The 23000-nt window shown below is 38.0% G+C and overlaps 1 protein-coding gene across 3 annotated transcripts in view; it reads right to left on the bottom strand.

Moving 5' to 3' along the window:
• Nucleotides 1-23000, bottom strand: part of LOC139477956 (uncharacterized) — a 405897-nt gene that overhangs the window by 15692 nt on the left and 367205 nt on the right. For all 3 annotated transcript variants that reach the window (XM_071260404.1, XM_071260406.1, XM_071260405.1), the window contains one exon: nt 20560-20685. In XM_071260404.1, the coding sequence (XP_071116505.1) occupies nt 20560-20685 (126 nt within the window). The remainder of the gene's footprint in view (nt 1-20559; nt 20686-23000) is intronic.

Genomic DNA, 23000 nt, shown 5'->3' with positions numbered 1-23000 from the left:
CTTCCTAAGGAAAACATCAAGACCACCAGGACAAGAGCAGTCAAACCACCAACCAGACTGAACGACTTTGTTACCTACTAATTGTGCCAAGGAATGAGCACGATTTGTGAACTGTTTCATTTTGACTTCAAACGCAAAAAGAGCATTGTGTTTTAATTTCTTTGTTCTGTTCTCAGTATGGTATTTTGTCTATAGGAACTTCAGAGACATTCCACAGAGACTTTACGTAGTTAACATGTTTTACAAAGCAGTTTGAATATTTTAAAGAAACTAATCTGTACATTATTCTCAACCTATCTGCCACAATATACCAGTATTTTAATATTACTTAACTTTTGGAAGAAAAGGGGGATGTTATGAGAGTAATCCTTTTCCGTCATAACTGCACACATTCTTACTTTTGTATGTAACCCTGATGCGTTCTACGTCATTAAAATAGTATACTAACACCGAGAGAACATGCACACAGAGGCCTTGTTGAATTCAAATAAACATTTTATCACAGTTCATTCTTGATGAATTTGATGTAATGATGTTTCATCGAAGCAATAACTGAAACAAAACCATACAAAAGGACAAAGTGTCATATATCTCATTACACAAAATGGGGTATCCTAAAGTTTGTGAGTACAACTGACATTCTGCAGCTAATTGATCTTGGCAAAATTGACAATTAAATAAGACTTACTTATAAGTTTGATTAAGATTATATGGAACAAGGGATCACATGAAATAGCTAAAGTGAGACCAGAGTCAGATCTTAAAGTATTTGAAACCCTGTACCCACAGAGGTTGGGTGAAAACATAGTGACAGGGTGGGCACTTGATCTCTCCACTTGTCATGAGTTTCAGGCATAGAATGACAATACACTCTTTTAAAATATAAAGGGTTGGAAACAAACATTGTCCTGTTTCAAAGCAAAAGGGTGTAACACAAAATCAGACTCATACATAGCATGTATCAACAGAGAGCTACGAATCTAATGCTGAGAATAACAGTGACCATTTTTTTTGTTAAAGTTATTTTTGTCATCCTTTTTTTATAGAAATACATTTCTCAATTGAATATATGGTTTTAAGTAGTTTTAAAAGTATATCTACTTTCGGTTCGGTTCCTTTGATTCCACTTACATGAATATGCCTTTTTCACAATAAAAGTATATGATTGATTGAATTAGATCAGTTAGCACCAAAGTTCAAGATCATTCCAAAATTGTTTAGTTTCATTACATTCCCAAAAGACATGGCTGATGTCCTCTTTGACAGCATTACAAAAGCTACAAACACTGTTGTCTACAAGATTAATTGTTAATAGTTCCTTCTTTGTGTAGATAATTCCATGTAGAAATCTGTACTGAAAATCTAAAAGTGTTACATCCTTCAGTTTACATCTATTAACAGTAAATTACGTTTTCCAATTAAAAAATCACAATGAAAAATTATTGCCATTTATCACGAACTTTAACATTATTTTCATTTGATATCAATTTATCATAAAAGTTTCTAGCACCTTCAACAGGCTTCATCAGATCACTTAAGCAACTGTTTGTATATAAATTCTGTAAAATTCTTTTTCTAGTTTTCTTGATTGTTTTTTTCCATGATTCTGGTATATTGAAAACTAGATATCTATAGTCTGATATTGTTCCTTTTATCGGATATTTTAGTTTCAGTTCTTCAAATGACATCAATCGATTTTCATTGCATATATACTGAACCACAAAAGAAACATTGCATGAAAAGTTGTCATTTAAATATCTGGGTTCTTTTTTGTCAAAGTTTCTAAAATTTAACATGACCTTGTCCAGAAAAATTAAATTTGATTATAAAAAAACAAAGCAGATGATAATAAAAACGATCGCCCAATTGCATCACGGCAACGGCCATGGTAACCCGATGCACAAGATTTCCATGCAAATTGAAATGCACATGTGTTCCCCCATTTCTTGCCCTATAAAAATCCACCCAGATTGGATAACATTCGTTTGTTATTGAATTGCTACCACATGCCAAGATTGACAAGAAATCAGCAACACCAAGCCTTTGGACGATTGCAAGCTGGACAAACCACGGGGCACGTAGCCAATGCATTCCAAGTCCACGTAAGGACCATATACAGGCTCCCGCAACGGTATCAGACCACCAACACTACAGATGACCGACCAAGGGACACCAGCCGATGTAAGGATCATCAGATTGTGCAACAGCATCTTCAAGATTGCTTTGTTACTGCTGCAGAAACTACTTGACAGACAATGGGGACACACCAGCGACACATTAGTGCAGACACTGTGCATCAACGATTGACGAGCAGACACCTCCACTGTCACAGGCCACACCCAGGACCCATTCTGACACCACGTCATCGCCAAGACCATCTTCAGTGGGCAACAGAGCACCAGCATTGGCGCCACCAGCAGTGGAGAAGAGTCCTCTTCTAAGATGAGAGCCGTTAGTGCATCACAACAGCAGATGGCACAGAGAGAGTGGCGACGCCGTGGGGAACGTGATTCCGATGCTTGTGTTTTTGAGAGAGACTCGTGGGGTGGTCCGAGCATCATGGTGTGGGGTGGAATTGGTCTTGTACGGAGGGTTGGCCCTGTGGTCTTCCAGAACATCGGTCCAGGGAGAGGCAATGGTGTCACAGCAGCTGGGTACATTGATCAAGTCTTGAGACCACATACCATACCTCATTTGGCACGTTGCCACAACCACGAGTTTCAGCATGATAATGCCTGTGCCCACACTGCGAGAGACTTCCTCCAGCAGAATGGCATCAGAACTATGCAGTGGCCTGCCCTCAGGAATTTAAATCCCATTGAGCACCTGTGGGACGTGATTCAAAGACGGCTGAATGATGTCCGACCAAGGCCAACAACTGCAGCTGAACTGCGTCAGGCGTTCCTTAGAGTGTTGGCTCAAGTGCCTATGGCCTTCATCAACTGCCTCATCCATTCAACGTTGCACGGCAGTCATCAATGGACATGGCGGACACACAAGATACTGACTTGTGATGTCACTTTCTCTGAGACTAGTGCTGTGTTTCACTTTAAGAATATTTGACACTTTAATTTCAACCTTGATGATCAGCTTTGCCGAGTTTCATCTTTTTAATATGTCTCAAAGTATGTTTACTATTTCTATCCATGGTGACGTTTCCTTTGCAGCTCAGTGTATTTTTAATTGAGTAAATTCCATTATTAGCCCATTGCTTTATGTAGTATGTTGCTTGTTTGAAGTTGTGATTAGGTCATAATGGTTGGGACAAAATTTCTTCTTTATTATTGGCATTGATTATATTGTTTTTACAAAGCTTTCAATGTTCCAAGCTTTCAATACATCTTTCCAGTAGGGGTTTTTCCTCGTCAACATTTTCTCCCAAAGAGAGTATATCTTTAATTGGGATATTAAAAGGGTTACTATATGTTTTTTTTTCACAATATAATCTGAGAGGAGAGTGTTTTAGTGCGTCAACAAAGGCTCTAATGTTGATCATGCGTAATCATATTTTCTGGTCAAAGTGCTCCTTTTGATTTCGTCTTTTCTATTATTCATGATAAAATTGTAAAATATATTGTCAAGTGATAAGACAAAGTTCTCAGGAGCGTTTGGTAGTGTCGAAAATATGTAAACTAGTTTTGTCTCTTGTTGAGTGTCCTACGGAGTTGAAGTGTTTAGCGACTGCTGAAGGTGCCCACAACAGCAGCCACACAACAGGCAAAAAATATAAATGCCATTTGCATTTCACTTGCAAAAGCAGAAACATAATCTACCTGCTTAGTTGCACCAAATGTGGTAAACAATACGTAGGTGAAACTAAACGACACTTCTGCACTAGACTCAAAGAACACTTTGCGGATATCAACCATCATAGGGACAAACCTGTCGCTAAACACTTCAACTCTGTAGGACACTCAACAAGAGACCTACATTATTAAATCATACAACAGCTTAAAACAGACCCCGAGTCAACTCAGAGCATGGCTAGACGCCGATCCATCGAACTCAAATGGATATTTGATCTGAAAACCACCACCCCTGCAGGGCATGAATGATAAGATCTAATCCTGGAATTCCCCACCCACACTTAGTTAGTTTTGACAATGCTAAAGTTTTTATGACTAATTTTTCCTTATAGCTTTAGATTTCTTTTTCTCCAATTAGCAAGCAATCTATTTCTTCTAGTTTTCTTTTTGTACAGATTACCCAGAGTTCACTTAAGTTTGGATTAAACATTATTCCTTATACTTCAAATTCCTTATTGTGCCATTCTCTTTGTAAATATTGACATAATCGATCATTGCTCCCTGCTTTTGAGCCTATCCATATTGCTTTTGTCTTGTCTACAATAATCTTTAAGCCAGACATTTTGTAGAAATTAATTTTTCATGTGGAACAATTTGATGAATCAACGCAAATGCTTCCGTGCTCGTGATAGTGAAAACTTTATGTTGACAAATAATAGTCAAACAAATATGACTTTCAGAGAGTCAAAGTATGGCATTTATGATATATATATATATCCATTCTCTATCCACTAAAGTTTGTTTCAAGGTGTCAATAGCGATAATATGATTGTGGTTGCTGTAAATAACTGAGTTGTGTAATCTTCCGATCACTTCACATACGATTTTGACAAAATGAAAATAAACAATATTGAATGAAATTTTGAATAACATTAATGAAATAGATTACAAAGGTAAGTCCAAATATATAATAAACTGTATATAACCAGACAATGTAATTACATGATTAGTTTGTGTACTTCATTACGGATTTGTTGAAATGGTATTTCCTGTGTTAGGTGCCCGCAGTTATGTCTGTGTTGGGGGTTAAAAACATCAAAACTCTTCAACCCTGTGTATAAGACGACCTCCCTTGAAAGCCCCCTAATTCAAGGTCCGAAAAACTCGCCTTATACACAGCAATATATATTAAGTGTTTCTGTGGCTGCATATAAGCTTTCATCTTTGTCATTTAAAAATAATTCAGTGTCATCAGCATACTGCCCAAGTTTGTATTCTTTGTCATTAGAGTAATCCCTTCAATTTTATTATTATTTCTAATCACACCTCCTAGGATTTCAGCTACTAGGAGGAAAGTATATGGCGACAATGAGTATCCTTGTCGACAGCCTCTTTCATTTGTAAAAAATTCTGATAGATGCCCATTTTGTCTTATGCTTGATGTAGTATTGTAAGTTAGTATATTTATCCACCTTATCATTTCTGGTCCAAATCCATATTTTTGTAAAACTTTTTTTATAAATTGTTTTTATACCGTATCAAATGCCTTTTCAAAAACGATCAGTAGAACTAATTCTGGTTTATTTTGTCTTTTTGATTCAAAGATAATATCATATAACAACCTTGTGTTTTCTGAAATAGATCTTCCTGGAATAAATCCTGTTTGATTATTATAAATGAGCAATTCCAATGTTGATTTTGTACGGTTTGCAATACAAGTACTAATTATTTAATAGAGTGTATTCAATAAAGTTATTGGTCACCAGTTTTTTATCAATGTTCTGTCTTTGTTTGATTTTGGTAGACAAGTTATAACTCCTCTTTTCATTGTCATACTCATTGTGTTACATGTATTAGCAGAAGTACATTTTACAAATCTGTATATCCAGAATTTTAGCTCTTTCCAGAAAATTGAGAAAAACTTTAAAAATTCAATAGGAAAGACATCAATACCGGGGCTTTAATTGTTTTTCATGTTTTCATATGCCAATGAAATTTCTTTTAGCTCAATTTGTCTTTCTTATACGTTTTTCATTTGGTTGTCTAATGTTGGAGTCTCTAAATTTGTTAAATTTTCGTAACTTCTGTCATTGCAATCAGATGTATATAATTTTTTTTATAAAAGTTTCTTAATTCATCCAATATGCAACTGCCGTCTGTTATTACCATATCATCTTCAGTTACAACTTTATTTATTAATTTACTGACATAATTTCTATTTTCTTAGTGGCAGAAATAACTTGTTGGTTTTTCTCCTTCCCCAAACATTGCATTCTAATTCTAATTTGTATTCCTCTTCTTTTATATGTTCCATTTCTAATTTGTATTTGATAATTCGAATAGATGTTTTCGTCTATTTGTTGAACATTTCGCCTTATGTCATCTTCTAAATTGCTTATCTTACTTTCTAATTCTTTTGTTGGACTGATTTTGGTTCTTTTAATGAATGAAGAAAATGAAATTGTTTTCCCTCTAACTTTCATTAAGAGGGTTTCAAGAAATAAAGTATCATCTATTTTAAGTTTGATGTCTAACTTTCTTAGTTCGCTATCACTATTCTCAGAATATTCTTTTTTAGTTTCTTATATAACTGTTTCTAACTAAATCTGTATAATCCTTATTTAAGAGAAGTGAAGTATTTAATTCCAAACATCTGCATCCTCTTTCTTGATTAATTGTATTAGAGAAAGATAACATTATGCCTGAGTGGTCGCTTTTATAATTTATATCCGGGTAAAAAATTTGTTTCCAATGTCATATTTCTTATATCTTCAGACACTAAAAAGAAGTCCAGCCTAGCTTGTTGTCTTGGGTTTTCTTCCACCATGTAAATTTCTTTAAGTCTTTATTTAGTTCTCTCCATACATCTATCAAATTTACCGATTCTATTTTTCAAATACTATCCGTCTTGTTTTGGGGTTATTTATATTTTTATAATTTTATAATTCAACTGCAGGATTAAGACTAAGGTTCCAGTCACCTACAATAAGGAATGAATCATTTCCAAAGTTGTCCATATTATCAAATAGATTTTTATAAAAATCAGTGTTATCACTGTTAGGTCCGTAGAGATTATTCATCCGAACAATGCTGAATATAAAGTTAAGCCAAAGAATATGAAACTAAAATTAAATATTTTGTGGTCGAATTTAGATTTCCCTACCAAGCTTTATACATGTAGATATCAAACAATAGTTTATCATTGTGAATAATTCTAAGAATACTACCTCTATTACATCATTGCCATAAATTCCTGTTTATGCTGAGAACCACACTACAAATTTTTATAAATTTTCAACAGACGTCCTCTTCACTGCCAACATATCTAATAGTTGTCAGGGAAACCCTATCCCATGCCAGGGGCGCCACCTTGCATGCGCAAGGTGGGAATCTCCTCACTTCTTTCAACCCATTTTCCTCATCAACTAGATGCAGATATTTGGGAAGGTTAGAGGGATTACTTCCTTATGTAATAGAGGTAGTATTCTTAGAATTATTCACAATGATAAACTATTGTTTGATAATTCTTGTGAATACCCTACCTCTGTTACATCATTGCCAGTATACACCAGAGGGACCAGTGGGTTCTGGTATCTAGCATCCCTTATATATTTGGCTTTGTGAAGGATTGTATGCCAAAAGGGTCTCAAACGGAATATGTCTAATAGTCTACTTACAAGACTAGACATAAAGATTTCCAACATCATATATCCACCACTGTGATACTTAGACATATTATGACGTCACTTCCGGTGATGACGTCTTCTGTGATGTCACTTCCGGTTGTCATTCCATGCCCACATTGTGGTAGTACATAGATACATCCTAGATTATCATGTAGATACCGTATATCACTTAATCCTTCGATCTCTGATTTCAGTGTTGCCACTTGCCTTGTTTACTAATTCAATAGTAAAACCCAGTACAAAAGTCAACTTACCCTGAGTTCATGAGGTATTCTGAAATCTTCACACACACACACACCCCACCCCTCTTTTTCCCCTTTCTGGAAGAGGGGGGAACAAGGCTACTTGGAGACTATCACCTGGGCTGCCACCAAGGGTCCCAGTGTGTATAGTCCATCCAGATTGGTCTGTATGTCTCGCAAGTAAAAGTTTGAGAACGTGTTATGGGACTTCCACTGGCAGCTTGCTTCGACTTGTTCAATGGATACTGTATTCCATGTGACTAGACTTGTTGCAAGGGCTCTGACCTCGTGAAGCCTGCAGTTTCCCCAAGTTGGTGTGGAGACTTGTGCCAGTTCATAGCTATCTGCGATGACCGATCTGAGCCATCCCGCTACAGTACCCTTTGTTATGTCCTTTTCTGACAAGGGTTTGCAAGAGATAAAAAGGCGTTTTCTCTGCTTTCAGTGGGGTTGAGTTGCTGTAATGAAGTATCTCAAGGCTCTTATGGGACAAAGTAATCTGTCCGGATAGTCCACACTTTTACTTAAGGCTGGTATTGTATATTGCCTGTGTCCGAGTGGGCCAAAGGTTGACGACTGGTTTTTGGCAATAATATCATGGTTAACATTTATACTAAGTTATCTTATAATAATTAGATCTACATCAAGTGCTTTTATGAGTTATCATTGTGTAATATTTATACATCATTTCATATAATTATAGTTTAGCAAGTTATAATTATCATTAGGTAAAATGCATATATAAAATATCAGTAGTTTCAGTTAAAGCTTTTTAGATGGTTGCTAGCCTAAGGTAATGGGAGCGCATCTTCTAGACATACTATTCAATAAGACAAGGGTTACGTCTACATAGTTTAATTGATTTGAAGCTTTTAGATAAATGCTAGCCTAAGGTATCAAGATCCCATCTCCCAGACAAAGGATATTTATTTAAGTATATTTGTCATCACCTACCGGGGTATATTAGAATAACATTACTTCAATTAAGACTCATTAAGTATTAGCCCCCATACAAGCTCGTCTATAGTGCATTAAGGATTAGCCCCCATACAAGCTCGTCTATAGGGCATTAAGGATTAGCCCCCACACAAGCTCATCTATAGTGACACCCTAATCTCTTTCAAAGCATCCAGTAAATATGTCAACAAGATTAGTGCCAGTCCAACAGGATTAACAGGATTTAGTATTCCCCTCTGTCCAGCCGTCCATTTAGCATAGGACACAACCAATCGTGTATCAACCAATCACATTCCTTTCTATTGTTCAAACTTTCATTAAATACATACTGTAGCCAAGTTCTAGCAGAGAAGGGGTTTGACTCTCTTACCAAGCAGACCTCTCTCCCACAGCCCAGAGTGTGTACCGACTCTCTGTGGCACCCTCAGTTATTATCTAAGTATATTGTAAATTGTTAAATGTTCTTGTAAATAAAATTGTAATTAGTCTCCTGTGACTCTGGCTCTTTTCTGACTAATTCCCCAAGAAAACCAGCACGTCATTTGGAAGGTATTGTTCACCCAGAACAGTTCCATGATAATTAATTCTGGGAGCGATCTGAACGACACTGATTTCCATTCTTGGGTATGAGTTACAGTGGAAATGTCAACAGCGTGTTATTCTGATAAACGAGCCGCCGTAGCCATGGCTAGGAGAAAAGCAGTCTTCCTGGAGACTAATATTACTGTCGCACTACTCATGGGTTCATATGGTGCTTTCAATACTGACAATACTATTGATAGATCCCATTTTGGGAATGTGTGTGGTACTTTAATGTCTTCCAGTGCAAAGGACTTCATTCAAGGAGTCGATTCAGTACTGGGTGGGTACCTATAGATAGGCCATCGTGTTGTAATACTGATGCCAGGGCTGATCTATAGCCTTCGATAGTGCCATGTCGTAATCTCTTATCGTTTCTGAGATAGAGCAAGAATTCAGCATCTCCATGTCTAAATAATTTCTTATTCTCCACTCGACGAACTTGTCCCATCTGTCATTGTAAAGGGCAGATGATGCTGGTCTGACATACACCTCAGTTTGTCAGCAGCTGGAAGCTGCAATAAGAAAAGAAGTGGCCACAAGTTACATTGTTGCAGCTGTTATAAGATGCATCATGCCTGGCCTCCCTCTGAGGTCTTACTTAGAGGGAAGGCCCAACATAAGAATTAAAGAATTGCGAAACGTATTGAGACTGCAATATAGGGAAAAATCTACTGCCAAACTCTTCCACGAACTGAGTTGTGAAACTCAATCTCAGGATGAGGATGCTCTTCAGTATGAGTTTAAAGCAAAAGCTCATGCTTTCCAGGGAGGAGTTGAGGTCTTAGGAGTGAGAACATTGCAGCAGCAATCAGACCCATGCTTGAGACCAAGGATGTGCAAGACATACCGGTAGACATTAACAATGAGGTGAACAGACATCATGCCACAGAAATGGAAAGAAAGACCAAGTAAAAGACAAACTCCTCAGTGAAGGTGACATCCAGAAGTGAAGATAAGTATAGCAAGATGGAGGAAGAATTTTCTTCTCTGAAAGCTACAATACGATCGATGCAGTTGAACACTGAAAGATCAGTTCAACAAGGCAGAAGGGACTCTGTAGCCAGTGTCAGGAGAAGAAGTTGAGTAGTTGCTGTCACTGTTTCGCCTGTGGTAGTGTAGGACACTTTATGGCAGGGTGTAAGAAACACAATCAGGGAAACCGGAAGAGTTCACATCCTCACAGACAAGGGGACAAGATGTGAACCACAAAGAAGCTTCCCCATCATCAACTTTTTGTGCCAAAGTATACAACAATGTTTCTACCACACCTCGACAGAAAAGGACTGTGACAAAGTTGATTGGTAATGAGTGTCTTGTCAAAATTGACAAAGTTTATACTATTGCCTTATTGGACACTTGTGCTCAATTAAGCTTGTTACCTGCTAAATGGTTAGAAGAACACTTGCCTCATTTAGAAGTTAGAGAACTCAATGAAGTCTTGGATCATTCACTGACAGTGAAAGAAGCCAATGGATCAGATATCCCCTTCTCAGGATGGGTAGAAGGTACCACTAAATTTGTAGATTCTGAAATTTATGTGACAGTTCCCATGCTTGTGACATTTGCCAAGATCAACCCATCATCGGTTATAATGTGATCGAACAATTCATCAAATTGTACTATCAGGATCAAGACTGTTCTCAAGACAAGACTAGCGTGAAGAGTGTCCAGTCAGAGACAAGAACTGTTAACCCTGATGTGATCTCAGTGTTAAAGATAGCTCTTCCTAGTGTACCTGTGAAGGAACTTAGATCTCTCGTGAGATTCGCTGGTGACCGTGAATCAGAGTGAGTGAGTGAGTTGTGTTTAACGCCACCCTTTAACAGTATTCCAGTTATATCACGGCATGTCAGCTTAATGTGGGAGGAAAGCCCGAAGGGATGCAGGTCTCAGACGTTTATCACTTCGGTCAAACCCACGAGCACGGGTATGGTGCTGACAAACCTAGAAACATAATTGGGGTGAACCGGGATTCGAACCCACAATCATAGGTTTCTGGCGTGCCCAAGGGACGCAACTCTGCACAGCGAATCGTGGCGCCTGAGACAACTGGGCCACCCATGCTCCCCCTGTGAATCAGAACCACTGTGGTGGTTGAAGACCTGTAAGCGAAAGATAAACTGTCCGAGTGGTAAAATAACACCTCTGAATTGCACAGTAAAGAGCGGTACCTTAGAGACTGATAATCATGCACTATTTAAACCTAATGTTGAGGGGCCTTGGTCCCATGGATTAACTTTCACTGAGTCTTTAGTTAAGCTTAGTCCTAAGTCTAACAAAGTAGTTGTTTATGTTGAAAATTGTACTCATCATAACCTTTATTTGCAGCCCAAGACTGTGATAGGTTCTTTAGAGCAAATTAAGTCTGTGTGAATGTGAGTTCAGTCAATTGTAATTCCACATCCTTTGACCCTGATGTAAAACTGCAAGGCCTTACTCCAGAGCAAGAACAGGTAGCCAGACAGATGTTGCGAGAGGAGTGTGAGCGTTTCTCAAGAGATGATGATGACTATGGTTGTGCTCCTGACCTAGAGATGGATATCAAACAACATGATCATGAACCAGTCCAGAAAACCTAGATATCTGTACCAAGACCATTGTAGCAAGACTATCTTCAAGCTCTCCTCGACAAGCAATGGATAACCAAGTCAACATCATATTCATCACCCGTCGTCTAGTCTGAGGCTATGTATAGATTACAGACAGTTAAATAGTAAGTCTATTCCTGATAGGATGTGTTACCTCGTATAAAAGACGCCATGCAGAGTTTTGCAGAAAGTTCATGGTTCAGCGTTCTTGACCAAGGTAAAGCTTATCACCAGGGGTTCGTAAAACCAGAGTGTAGACACCTAACTGCATTTGTAACACCTTAGGGACTGTTTGATTGGGTGAGGATTCCGTTTGGATTAACCAACGCACCTGCTGCATTTCAACGGTTCATGGATGAGTGTCTTGCTGGACTGAGAGAAGAAATCAGCATTCCGTAACTTGACAACATCATGTGCTATTGTAAAACCTTTGAGAAACATGTAGAAAATGTAAGGAAAGTACTTCAGAGATTTAGGTCTAAAGGTATAAAGTTAAAACCAAAGAAGTGCGAGATGTTCAGACAAGAAGTCAGGTACTTGGGTGTGTTGGTCTCAGAAGACGGATGTCGTATGGACCCAGCTGACACAGAAGCGGTACATGCACTAAAAACCAAGACCCCAAGAACTGTTGGTGATCTGAGAAAACTGCTTGGTTTTATCATTTATTACAGAAGATTCTTGCCAGACTTCTCCAGGAAAGCTAAGCCATTGTATAATCTTCTCAAGTCCTCCAAAAATCCAGAAAAGATCAAGGGCCGTGCAAGTAGAACAAGAATGCTAGTGGACAATTACATCAAGAACATCAGACAATACTTGATAGCCTTATCGACATGTTAACAGAGTCTGAAAGGACGATGTCCTACCCAGACTTCGAGAGGCTATTCATACTCCATATCGATGCGTCTCAGGATGGATTAGGGGCCGTACTGTATCAAGAGCCAGGAAAGCAGTTGAAAGTAGTGTCGTTTGGCTCAAGAACATTGACCCTAAGTGAACAGAACTATCGTCTCCAGTCTGAAAAAACTAGAACTACTCGCCTTGTACTGGTCTGTTACTGAGAGATTGAGAGATTACCTCTACTATGCGCCATCTTTCATCGTTTTCAGTGACAATAACCTTCTCACCTATGTTGGATGTAGCTCGACATAGATGCGTATATGTTCTGTCAGATTTCCACTTCACCCTATTGTATCGCCCACGTAAAGCAAACATAGATGCAGATACCCTGTCTAGATTTCGCTTGATTTAACTGAGGCCAAGAGTGAGTATTCCGAGAAGTGTTCACCTGATATCATGAGCGCTGTTCAACAAGCAACTGAGGTAAACATGAATGCCAGCTGTGCTTGGATAACTGCTATGAGTACCAGTGTTAAAGCTGTCCCAGATAACCCACTCAAGATTGAAGGAAAACAACTGTTTTCAACCTGCGATATCAAGAAAAGTCAGAGACAGGACCAAGATATCCTCAGAGTCATAGAATACCTTGGATGGAAGAGGAAACCAACTGAGAGAGATTGACAAGAAGAGACACATGCTCTCATGCGAGAATGGCACAATCTGAAATTAGATAGAGATGGAATACTATGGAGAGTAACAACATTACAAGGTGATGTAGTGAGACGACAACTTGTAGTCCCTATGGAGCTCAGAAGGACTGTGTATCATGAGTTATATGAAGAAATGGGTCACTGAGGAGTAGATCGATGTGTTGCTCTGGCTTGTGACAGGTTCTACTGGCCACACATGAGAGACCAGATTGAAGACTTCATCACAACCAAGTGTCAGTGTCTAAAGAAGAAAACTCCAATAAAGATAACAAGAGCTCCAGGTCAGAGTATAGTAACATCCGCACCCTTTGAACTTGTGTCACTTGACTTTCTACATCTTGAACAGAGCAAAGGAGAAACAGAGAACCACTTGTTTCATCGTCTGACTCAGTACAGTTCCATAGCCAGATCACGCACAACTCCTTACCATCCTCAAGGAAACAACAACACTGTCTCAGAGAAAATGCAGTTGTTAGCTGAGAAATCAAGAAACTGGTATAATGCGAGAGCAAGGTACACTGTATTGCAAAGGTGAATATGAGTACATGTTGGTTATTATAGACCACTTCACACGGTTTGCTCAGGCATACCCTACTACCAACAAATCTGGACGAACTGCAGCTGACAAGCTGTTTAACGACTTTATCCCTTGCTTCGGCTTCCCAACAAGGATCCATCATGACCCATTCCGTGAGTTTGAGAACAACTTGTTTCGTCATGTGACTCAGTAAAGTTCCATAGCCAGATCAAGCACAACTCCTTACCATCCTCAAGGAAACGGGCAAACAGAGCGCTTCAATCGTACCCTCCTAGAGATGTTGAAGTCACTTACAGCAGAACAGAAACAGAATTGGAAGGACTATGTCAACAAAGTTGTATTCGCCTGCAATTGTACAAAGCATGCAGTAACAGGTTATTTGCCCTTTCAACTGCTCTTTGGTACATCACCTAGACTTCCAATCGACATGATCTTTGGACTGCCTGATGCACAAGATGACAGGAACTATAGACAGTTTGTAGAAGACTGGAAGAAAACAATGCAGGAAGCTTACAACATTGTCTCAGAGAAAATGCAGTTGTCGGCTGAGAAATCAAGAAACTGGTATAATGCGAGAGCAAGGTACACTGTATTGCAGCCTGGTGACCGAGTGTTAGTGAAGTATTTCAAGGATTGAGGTGGGACTGACAAGCTAAGATGGCACTGGGAGGACACCATACTTGTCGTCGTAGAATGCAAAGGAGAGAATAGTCCTGTGTATGTTGTGAGACCAGAAGGTAAACAGATGCTGCTCAGAACACTACACCGCAACCTGCTTTTGTCATGAGATTATCTTCTACTTGAAGCTCCAGGAGTACACTTACCAAGAGCTCCAAGAAGAAGACATCAAGTGAGAGAGAATCAGGATGAACCTGAATCAGAGGACTCTGAGAGTGATGATGATTTCAGATTTGTGAGAGTGACCGAACCCAACAATACTATGCTCCTCCTGTGCCAGAGACATTGCCTGATATACTGAATGACTCGAGGGAGAAAATGATGGAAACAGTGACAATGATAGGCAAGAGGAATCTGATGGGAGTGATTCTACAGATCATGGTGAGTATGGTGTCTTAAAGAGTGAACCTGAAGATGGCGCTCGACGCTAGCGAGACAGAGGAATCCACCATTGAGATTGACGTATGACACGCTTGGCGACATGCCCGAGTATGTGGCTAACCCACTGATGTCGTCCATGACTGTGAATCCCCAAGTGCAATCTATCAGATATCAGACTGTCAGATATCAACCTGTTGTCTACTCTGTCCTCCATCAGAATATCGTGTTCATTCCAGTGTTCCCATACCTTCCCCCTCCTCTGGTGAGAATGTGTTGAGATTGTATGTTATTGTACACTGAAATGTTGCTCAAGCTATTTGTATGTTGTATATATTGTTAACTGCTCCATTCATGGTATGAATGCCATGATTTTGTAAAAGCGAAAGTTTGACACTATTCTCTATATTGAATGTACATGTAGCAGTGAGTGGTTGAAGGTGTTCTTTGAGACCTGTATGTGATTTGGCTAAAGTGACATTATATAGTGAATATGTGTATCTACTGTTCAATGAACAGTTGTGTTATGAACATGCTGTGTGAGAGTATTGTAAAGATTCATTTTGTTTTAAAGGACTGATCACCCTTGTCATTCAGAAACAGTGTGCACTTGTGTAAGCATTATAGCATTTGTATTCAACACTTAGTAGTATATTAGATCCTGTGTCAACTAGCTTTAAGAGTGTGTGAATGTTGTTTTAAGACAAACTTTTGTCATGATGTAGGATTTTGTATTAGTTTTTAGTTAGAAAGACCCAAATGCTGTATTGTGTTAAAATGTTGTCAGAAGTTGTCCGAGATCTAATTCTTCTTTTTGAATTCTTTCAGGTAATAAATACCTATTGAAAGTTACACCGTCCGGGGGCTGTAACATAACAAATGAATTGTACATGCCAAGCTAGATGTATATATATAATAAATCTATTTGCAGTTTATATTAAACAATTCATTTAACTGAAAATCTGCCAGTGTTTAATATAAAGTTTGGAATTGAATCAAATATTAAGATTTGCTCTTCCTTACTCAAATACGAATTTCCGCATAGCACAGTTTGTAAATTATAACCATGTTGGTAAAAATACATTTCATTTTGAAGAACATAGTAATTTGTACACACAAATGAGAAGTGTAGAGCATCTTCGGTATAATATCCACAGGAACAAGTTTTTGTATCAAAGATATATCTATTATACTGATCTGCATTAAGATCGCTGCAGCCAAGCCTGAGGCGACTGTGAATGATTTGGCATAATCTGCTTCCATAATTTAAATCCCAGTGTATACCACTATCTCCCTTTATGTGAAGCAGATACCGGTACTTAAATTGTGCAATGGTCTCTGTCCCTGTTAGGTTTTCTGGTAACATATTCCAAAGTTGTGTTGTAGCTAGTATAAATGAATCTGCATAAGCTTTTGTTTTACACTTCACTGTTTAAAGATTAGTTTTAACCCTTAAGTCATTATTTTTGTTTTCTGAAGTTGTATTAGGAATAAGCCTACAAAGATATTCCAGGGATAAATGGTTATTCATATTGTAAAACATAACCAGTCTTAAATTGTATCTTCTGTCTTTTAATGACCTACAATTTGTTTCATTGTAAATCTTCTGATGACTCGAATCCCGGACAGCGCCACATATGGTTCTCAAAGCACCTAAGTGTAACTTTTCCAATAAGTTAGCTTGTTCATTAGTACAGTTGTCCCAAATATGACAACAATAATCAAAAATTGGTAAAATAAATGATTTGTACATAGTTTCTAAGGTAGTTCGGGAGTGACGATATTTATAACTTCTTAAACAATTAACCAGAGGACAACATTTCCTTACAATATCCTCAATGTGCATTTTCCATTTACAATTACTTTGTAACTTTGTAAAGTAATACCTAGGTGGTTATGACTTTGTACATCTTTGATTTCTGTACCATTCATATATAAGTTAGGTTTGGGACAAGGGTTTACTTTACTGGTATATTGAATTGATTCAGTTTTTTCGGGACTAAATTTAACTTACCATCTTGTAGCCAATTCTGAAATTCTGTCCAAGTCATTAATGTGATCACGAGCAGCTATATCAGGATCTTCTATGATCACATACAAAGATGTGTCATCATCAAAAAGTCTGTTATGACTATTTATTCCTTCAACAATGTCATTGATATAGATAATAAACAATAATGATCCCAGGACCGTGCCCTGTGGCACACCTGCCAAGACAGCTTTTGGATCTGAGCTATAGCCATTTATAACTACCATTTGATATCGATTTTCTAAGTAACTATCAAACCATTTCAATAAATTTCCATAAATACCATAATGGTGTAGCTTATAAATTATTCCTTTGTGCCAAACTTTATCAAAAGCTTTACTTGCGTCACAAAATACAGCTCTAACTTCCTTACCTTCATCTAAAGCCTTTGCAATAAAGTTATATAAATATGTCAACTGATTTTAGGTGGAGTCTCCCTGCATGAATCCAGATTGTAGGTTAGTGAGCACATTATTATTCCTGAAATAGTCATACACATGTTTAAATATACATTTTACAAATATCTTTGCTAAACAACTTGTGTGTGTAACCGGTCTGTAATTTGTACATTCATTCACGCTATTCTTCTTATGAATAGGAATGATATGAGCTTCTTTCCATAGTGATGGCAATATTGCTCGTTTAAGAGAGAAATTAAATAGTTTAGTGATGATTGGGGCTAAACTGTAAGCTGTATTTTTAAGTACTTTATTTCCAATACCATCAGGGCCAGTTGCCTTTGTGGTGTACACGGACAGTAGTATATCCCTAACTTCATCTTCCATCAAAATTATATTTACTAATAGACTTTCAACTTTATCTAATTCTACTGGTGGAAGGTGCATATCAGGATTACATATGTGAGATTGGTCCACAAAGAGGTTATTGAGAATATTAGCAATATCCATGGAATTATCATACAACCTATCCCCAAATATAATTGGGGGAAAGTTGAGTTTTGCAGTTTTAAGTTCAAGACACTCCTTTACTAAACGCCACCAAGTCTTTGTACCATGAGAACTATTTATTACAGTATCAATTTTAGATGCATGTGCCTTCTTTGCCTTACGGACATTGTCGATTACTTTATTTCTTAACAGCCTAAAACTTGCCTAATCTGAAGCAGTATTACGTCTTTTAGTTTTCTTATGTTGGCGATTTCGTTTTCTTATTAAGGAACGTATTTCATTATTGATCCACTGTGGATTCTTTGATTGTATGATAAATTTTTTATTAGGAATATGTTTATCACAAACCTTTATAATTCGAGATGTAAGTTCATCAGGAATTGTGTCCACATCCCCTGATGAGTATAATAAATCACTATCAATATTCAGCATGTCAGTATATAAGCCATCTAGGTTTGAATGAATGGCATTTAGGGATTATTTCTTTTATGGTTACAAATATTGGACAGTGTTTTAATGTAATGAGATGTTTGTTGTGGAGTCTGGAGCATGATGACTTAATCTTATTGTGTTTCTAAGGTGTAAGTAACACTAGCATCCTGACCAAGTTAGGTAATAAAACCTTAGAACACAAGTTCTAGTGTCGGCCTCACAACTGATTTAATTGGATGAATGATAAATCTGAGGTAAGTGAATAGTCCCATATTCTCCTGCATGAAAATGCTACATTCAGTCTTGTCAATATATCAGACATTTATGTGACCTTTGGATCTGATATTTGAGTAAGGGACCAGTTTGGAATAGACTGGAGCACAACTGAGCCCATTAGGGAGTGCAGTTAACTGATAAAGTACTCCTTGGCACAAGAATTTAACATACTTTTCATGATCTTGCTGTATGATCAATGAGTATCAAGTCTATTGAAGCTGTGTAGCAGTTTTTCCTGACAAGCTAGCAGAGGTCCCTTCAACCCGACAAGTCACATTCAACCTGGTTGCCATGGGTTGACGTTCTTGAATCTACTGTCTAAGAAGCAGATTCTGTGTTGTCAATTTGCTTGTTGATATCCCCATCATAGTCTGATTAACCAATTTCTTCTCCCTTTTCATCATTTGACCTGAGGGATGTTTTTTCACTTAGATAAATCTGTCACATCCGAGCTGCCACATTTCTGTCCAGCATGATTCTGCATCATGGTGATCCTAATTTCACAAGTTATGAAGACATGTTAGTGAACAAACATTGATTTTGCTGACATAAGTTAACGTTTCACCCACACGTCGCGAGACTGGCACTTATTGCTCATCCCGCGTACTCTTGTGATGGTTTAGGCTTAGTGAGGATTTATTAACTCCGTTGTATTCATTTTTTAACTTAAATCTTTCATCTGAGGACTTCAGGATCTCAAGCACGCTCCCTCATTTGGCGATTAGTTGACAGTGTAGTGCGGAAAATCCAAAGCCCTCAACTGTGTGATATCTCCTGCTGTAATTGTACCACTTGGAGCAGTTTAGGAAGACTAGTCAGGTCTAACTCAATGGTATACGTCTGTCTTCTGGAAACCTGTTAATTGCATCTCGCTTTCGCTCTCACATTCGTGACTTACGTGTTCACATTTTATGACATGATTGGATGAAATATAATCTCAATCCAACTTCAACTTACGGGTAAGTCTCATTTAATTGTATGAAATGGTCATGATAAGACCAAATCAAATGATTCCCTCACTTCTTGAAATGATTTCTATATCTTCCAATGATGTCAATTAGTAATGGTACTTATCAATAGGTAGAACTCTTCATTTGACAACAATGTTGCATATGATATTTTCAAACATCTAAATAATACTTCCATAACAAAATTGCAACAATTCCTGAATTGATGTATGATTCTTTGTTTGCTTGTTTGCTAACATATGCTGCATTGTAAGAAACCACCCACACTGACAGGGTACAATGTCACCCAATAAACCAAGTAATCAATCCTGACCACCCAGTTCATTTAGTTTCCTCTCACAAAACACCCAAGGATGTTCGGGACCTTAGCACTATGACTCTCATAAGTGTATGTTAAGGTATGGGAGTTACGATCACCTTAGCACTAAGATTGCTTTGTGCAACGGCACCCTGTTTATGAATTCTGCTCCGGAAAAGAGCCCTACGGTCCGTTGAACCAAATCCCCACATGTGCCTTTGATCACAAACTAGTATCCATGGACTAAAACATTTGGAAACCATAATAACAAAAGGCACAACTAGAGTGGTGAATTTGTATGCAGTGTTTCATAAATGTAACCCTAATATTTCTGACCACCCAACTCTGAAACTATGAGATATATTGCTACAGTCAACTGTTTCAAATGTCAACCAAGGCAATCAATTAATAACACATTGAGAATGTGCAGGCCAATTTCAGCTTTTTTTTGGAGAAGATGTTGGGATGGATTACATATTAACTCACATTAGCTCACTAGAATTTTAGTCATGAGCGCTAACAGGACACAAAGGTGGTGTTTTTATAGCTGTTTGATATCAGTCATATCTTAATTAACTGATAAGTAATTCGGAAAGCAAATATACTCTTGGAGCAGAATAGGACAATTGACAAAAGTGATATTATGCATCCTAAAATAAATGCAAACACATTTCTATTAGTCTTAGTAAAATCACATATCACTCACCATTCAATAGCTGACTCAGTGTCCAAAGACCGATGTGAAGAAAGTTTTGGTCCTTTGACTTGAGAAACTTGTCAATATACAATACAATACCAAGTTTATTAGTTTCCCTCAGGTCATCTGGTATACCTGATACAAACAATGTATACTGTCATAAATGTCATAAATGATAAAGCAACAATGCCATATGAAAAAACAAGTAACAAGTGAGTTACAAGATACAACAAACAGTATGACTGTATCGTAACAACATTTTTTCTGAAGAAATATCCAACATACAGTTTTGGAAATTTTAGTATATATTGTATATTTACAGTAAACAATGGTTATAACAAACTCAGAGGGACCACTAATTTTAGTTCATTATATCCGTTGTTCATTACATGCATTTCGACTGTCAGATATCTTTTATCAAGTCATGTGACTTCATGTTACTCGAAAATAACAAAAGTTGGCACTGTACATGAACAGCATATACTACTTCAACCACCGTGTTACTATCGTAAATTGAGGGTGTAATTTGAGGACAAGGTGTCAGTACATAACAGTAAATCAATTACCTTCAATTGTTTATTGACGCTTTGATCAGCAGCGCTTGGCCGCCGATGTTTTGATAGGTAGACTGGTGACACATGAGGAGTTCAGCTCAGGGATTAACAGTTTGTTATACACTTAAACATTATCTTTGACAGAGTTCACACGGGACCACAAGGTGAGTTCGCTATGTCCATTATTTCTTTATGAGCATGTTTCTTATATCCATGAACTTTATGTGATAAAAAAATATGGCAAATTGCCGGGACCAAAAGAACAATTTGATATATTCGTCAGTTTGTTATAAACGTGTTTGTTATAAATGTAGTTTACTGTACATACTTATCTTATCTCACACTTTGCATTTCTTCCTTTTTCTTCTTTGATCCTATGTGGAAACATGCTTGAACCATGTTTCCAGCTTCTAAAATAAAAACATTCACCCAAACACCCTCTGCATCTACATGGTAATGTCCAGTAGCAAGGTCAATTGCATGTTTCCCGTGCACGGCAAGCCTGCTCGAACTGACCATGTGCATATTCTCTTTCGCAGAGCTATCAGGGGAAGAGGAATTGAAATGCAAGATGGTGAGGTGGGTCTATTGTGTGTGAGATAGGATAAGTACATAAATATACATTTTATACTAAAATTTCCACTTTGCATTTTATCCCATGGTTTGATGGTGGGCCGCAGATACCCTTGCCTGTATAGACTACAACAGTGAGATATGTATAGAATACTAAACGAGCTTCCGTGTAATACCAATTTTATGCAACGAGTGAATAGTTGTGGTATCTGACGAGCGAAATGCTTTGTCAAGGTTATCAAACACATTAGAATGCATGAAGCGAACCAAGACGAAAAGAAGAATGATCAATTCCATAGCAAAGACCATCAAACCAAAACCCTACATCACAAGCAACCAAAGCAGAGAAGTTTTGAATAAAGATTCGGTACACCATTCTTAGTCTTATGAACAGACACACCTGATGGTGACTTTGTGGATGAAGACTAAAAAGTCTCCACGAAAGAGCTAATCCACCCTCCAAAAGGGACTCAATCTTGGAAGACCCAAACAATAAGAAAACACCAAAGGAAATCGTCAAGGATTTCTTCTGTAAAACGATTGTAACCCGCAATGATCTTGATGTATAAGAGCTTTATCTGCATGAACTTGGGTGAGACAGTTGTTGTGCCAACACCAATTGAGCGAACTTGTGGAGCCCTTGTACGTCTGTGACTGAGATGTCGCGAGGTAGTGAGACGTGAAAACTGTATCAGACTTCCAAAAGCATCCATCCATGATGGCTGAAAGGGTACATTCAAGTGTATAGAACCATGGTAGAAGCAACCATTCGAATCTTTCGAGGAATGGATATAGTAGGTGGAGGCAGCCCGGCAAAGGTATACACAGGATGATGGAGCGAAGCCAGAAGGATAGAAATTTCCTGTGAGAAGCACTTGACAAGGTCTCTTCCAGGAATGCCTGTGGTGGCAAGATGCATCCAGATATAGCTGGGCACAGGGAGAGGTCTCCCTGGTCATTTGATCCCAAGATAGACAAGAGTTCTGCATCTGTGGAAACCTTTGCCCCTGAAGTGGTGACAATGACAGAGTTCATAGCTGCGAGGTAGGTGGCTAATGTGGATAACATGTTTCCTTGTCGAAAGCAGGTAATGTAAAATACTCAGTGATCTGCTGAGGTAAGGCCGAGGTAGGAGTTGAAATATCACGAGCACAACAAAAAGTCTCAAAGGCTTTCACTTGTGGTCATAAAGGTGCGTGGTAGATGAATGATGGGATATACAGTTTGGGCTTCGATACACACTGGGAGTAGCCTTTGGCGATGAGAGACTTCTGCAGTCTGAGTGTTGCAAGGGAGGGATCGAGCCACTGTGAGTGAGGCTAA

This window comes from Haliotis cracherodii, unplaced genomic scaffold (genome assembly GCF_022045235.1).
Source record: "Haliotis cracherodii isolate W230 unplaced genomic scaffold, xgHalCrac1.p SCAF_1, whole genome shotgun sequence".
NCBI lineage: Eukaryota > Metazoa > Mollusca > Gastropoda > Lepetellida > Haliotidae > Haliotis > Haliotis cracherodii.
The sequence above is the reverse complement of the archived record's forward strand: the minus strand, read 5'-3'. Positions and strand labels throughout refer to the sequence as shown.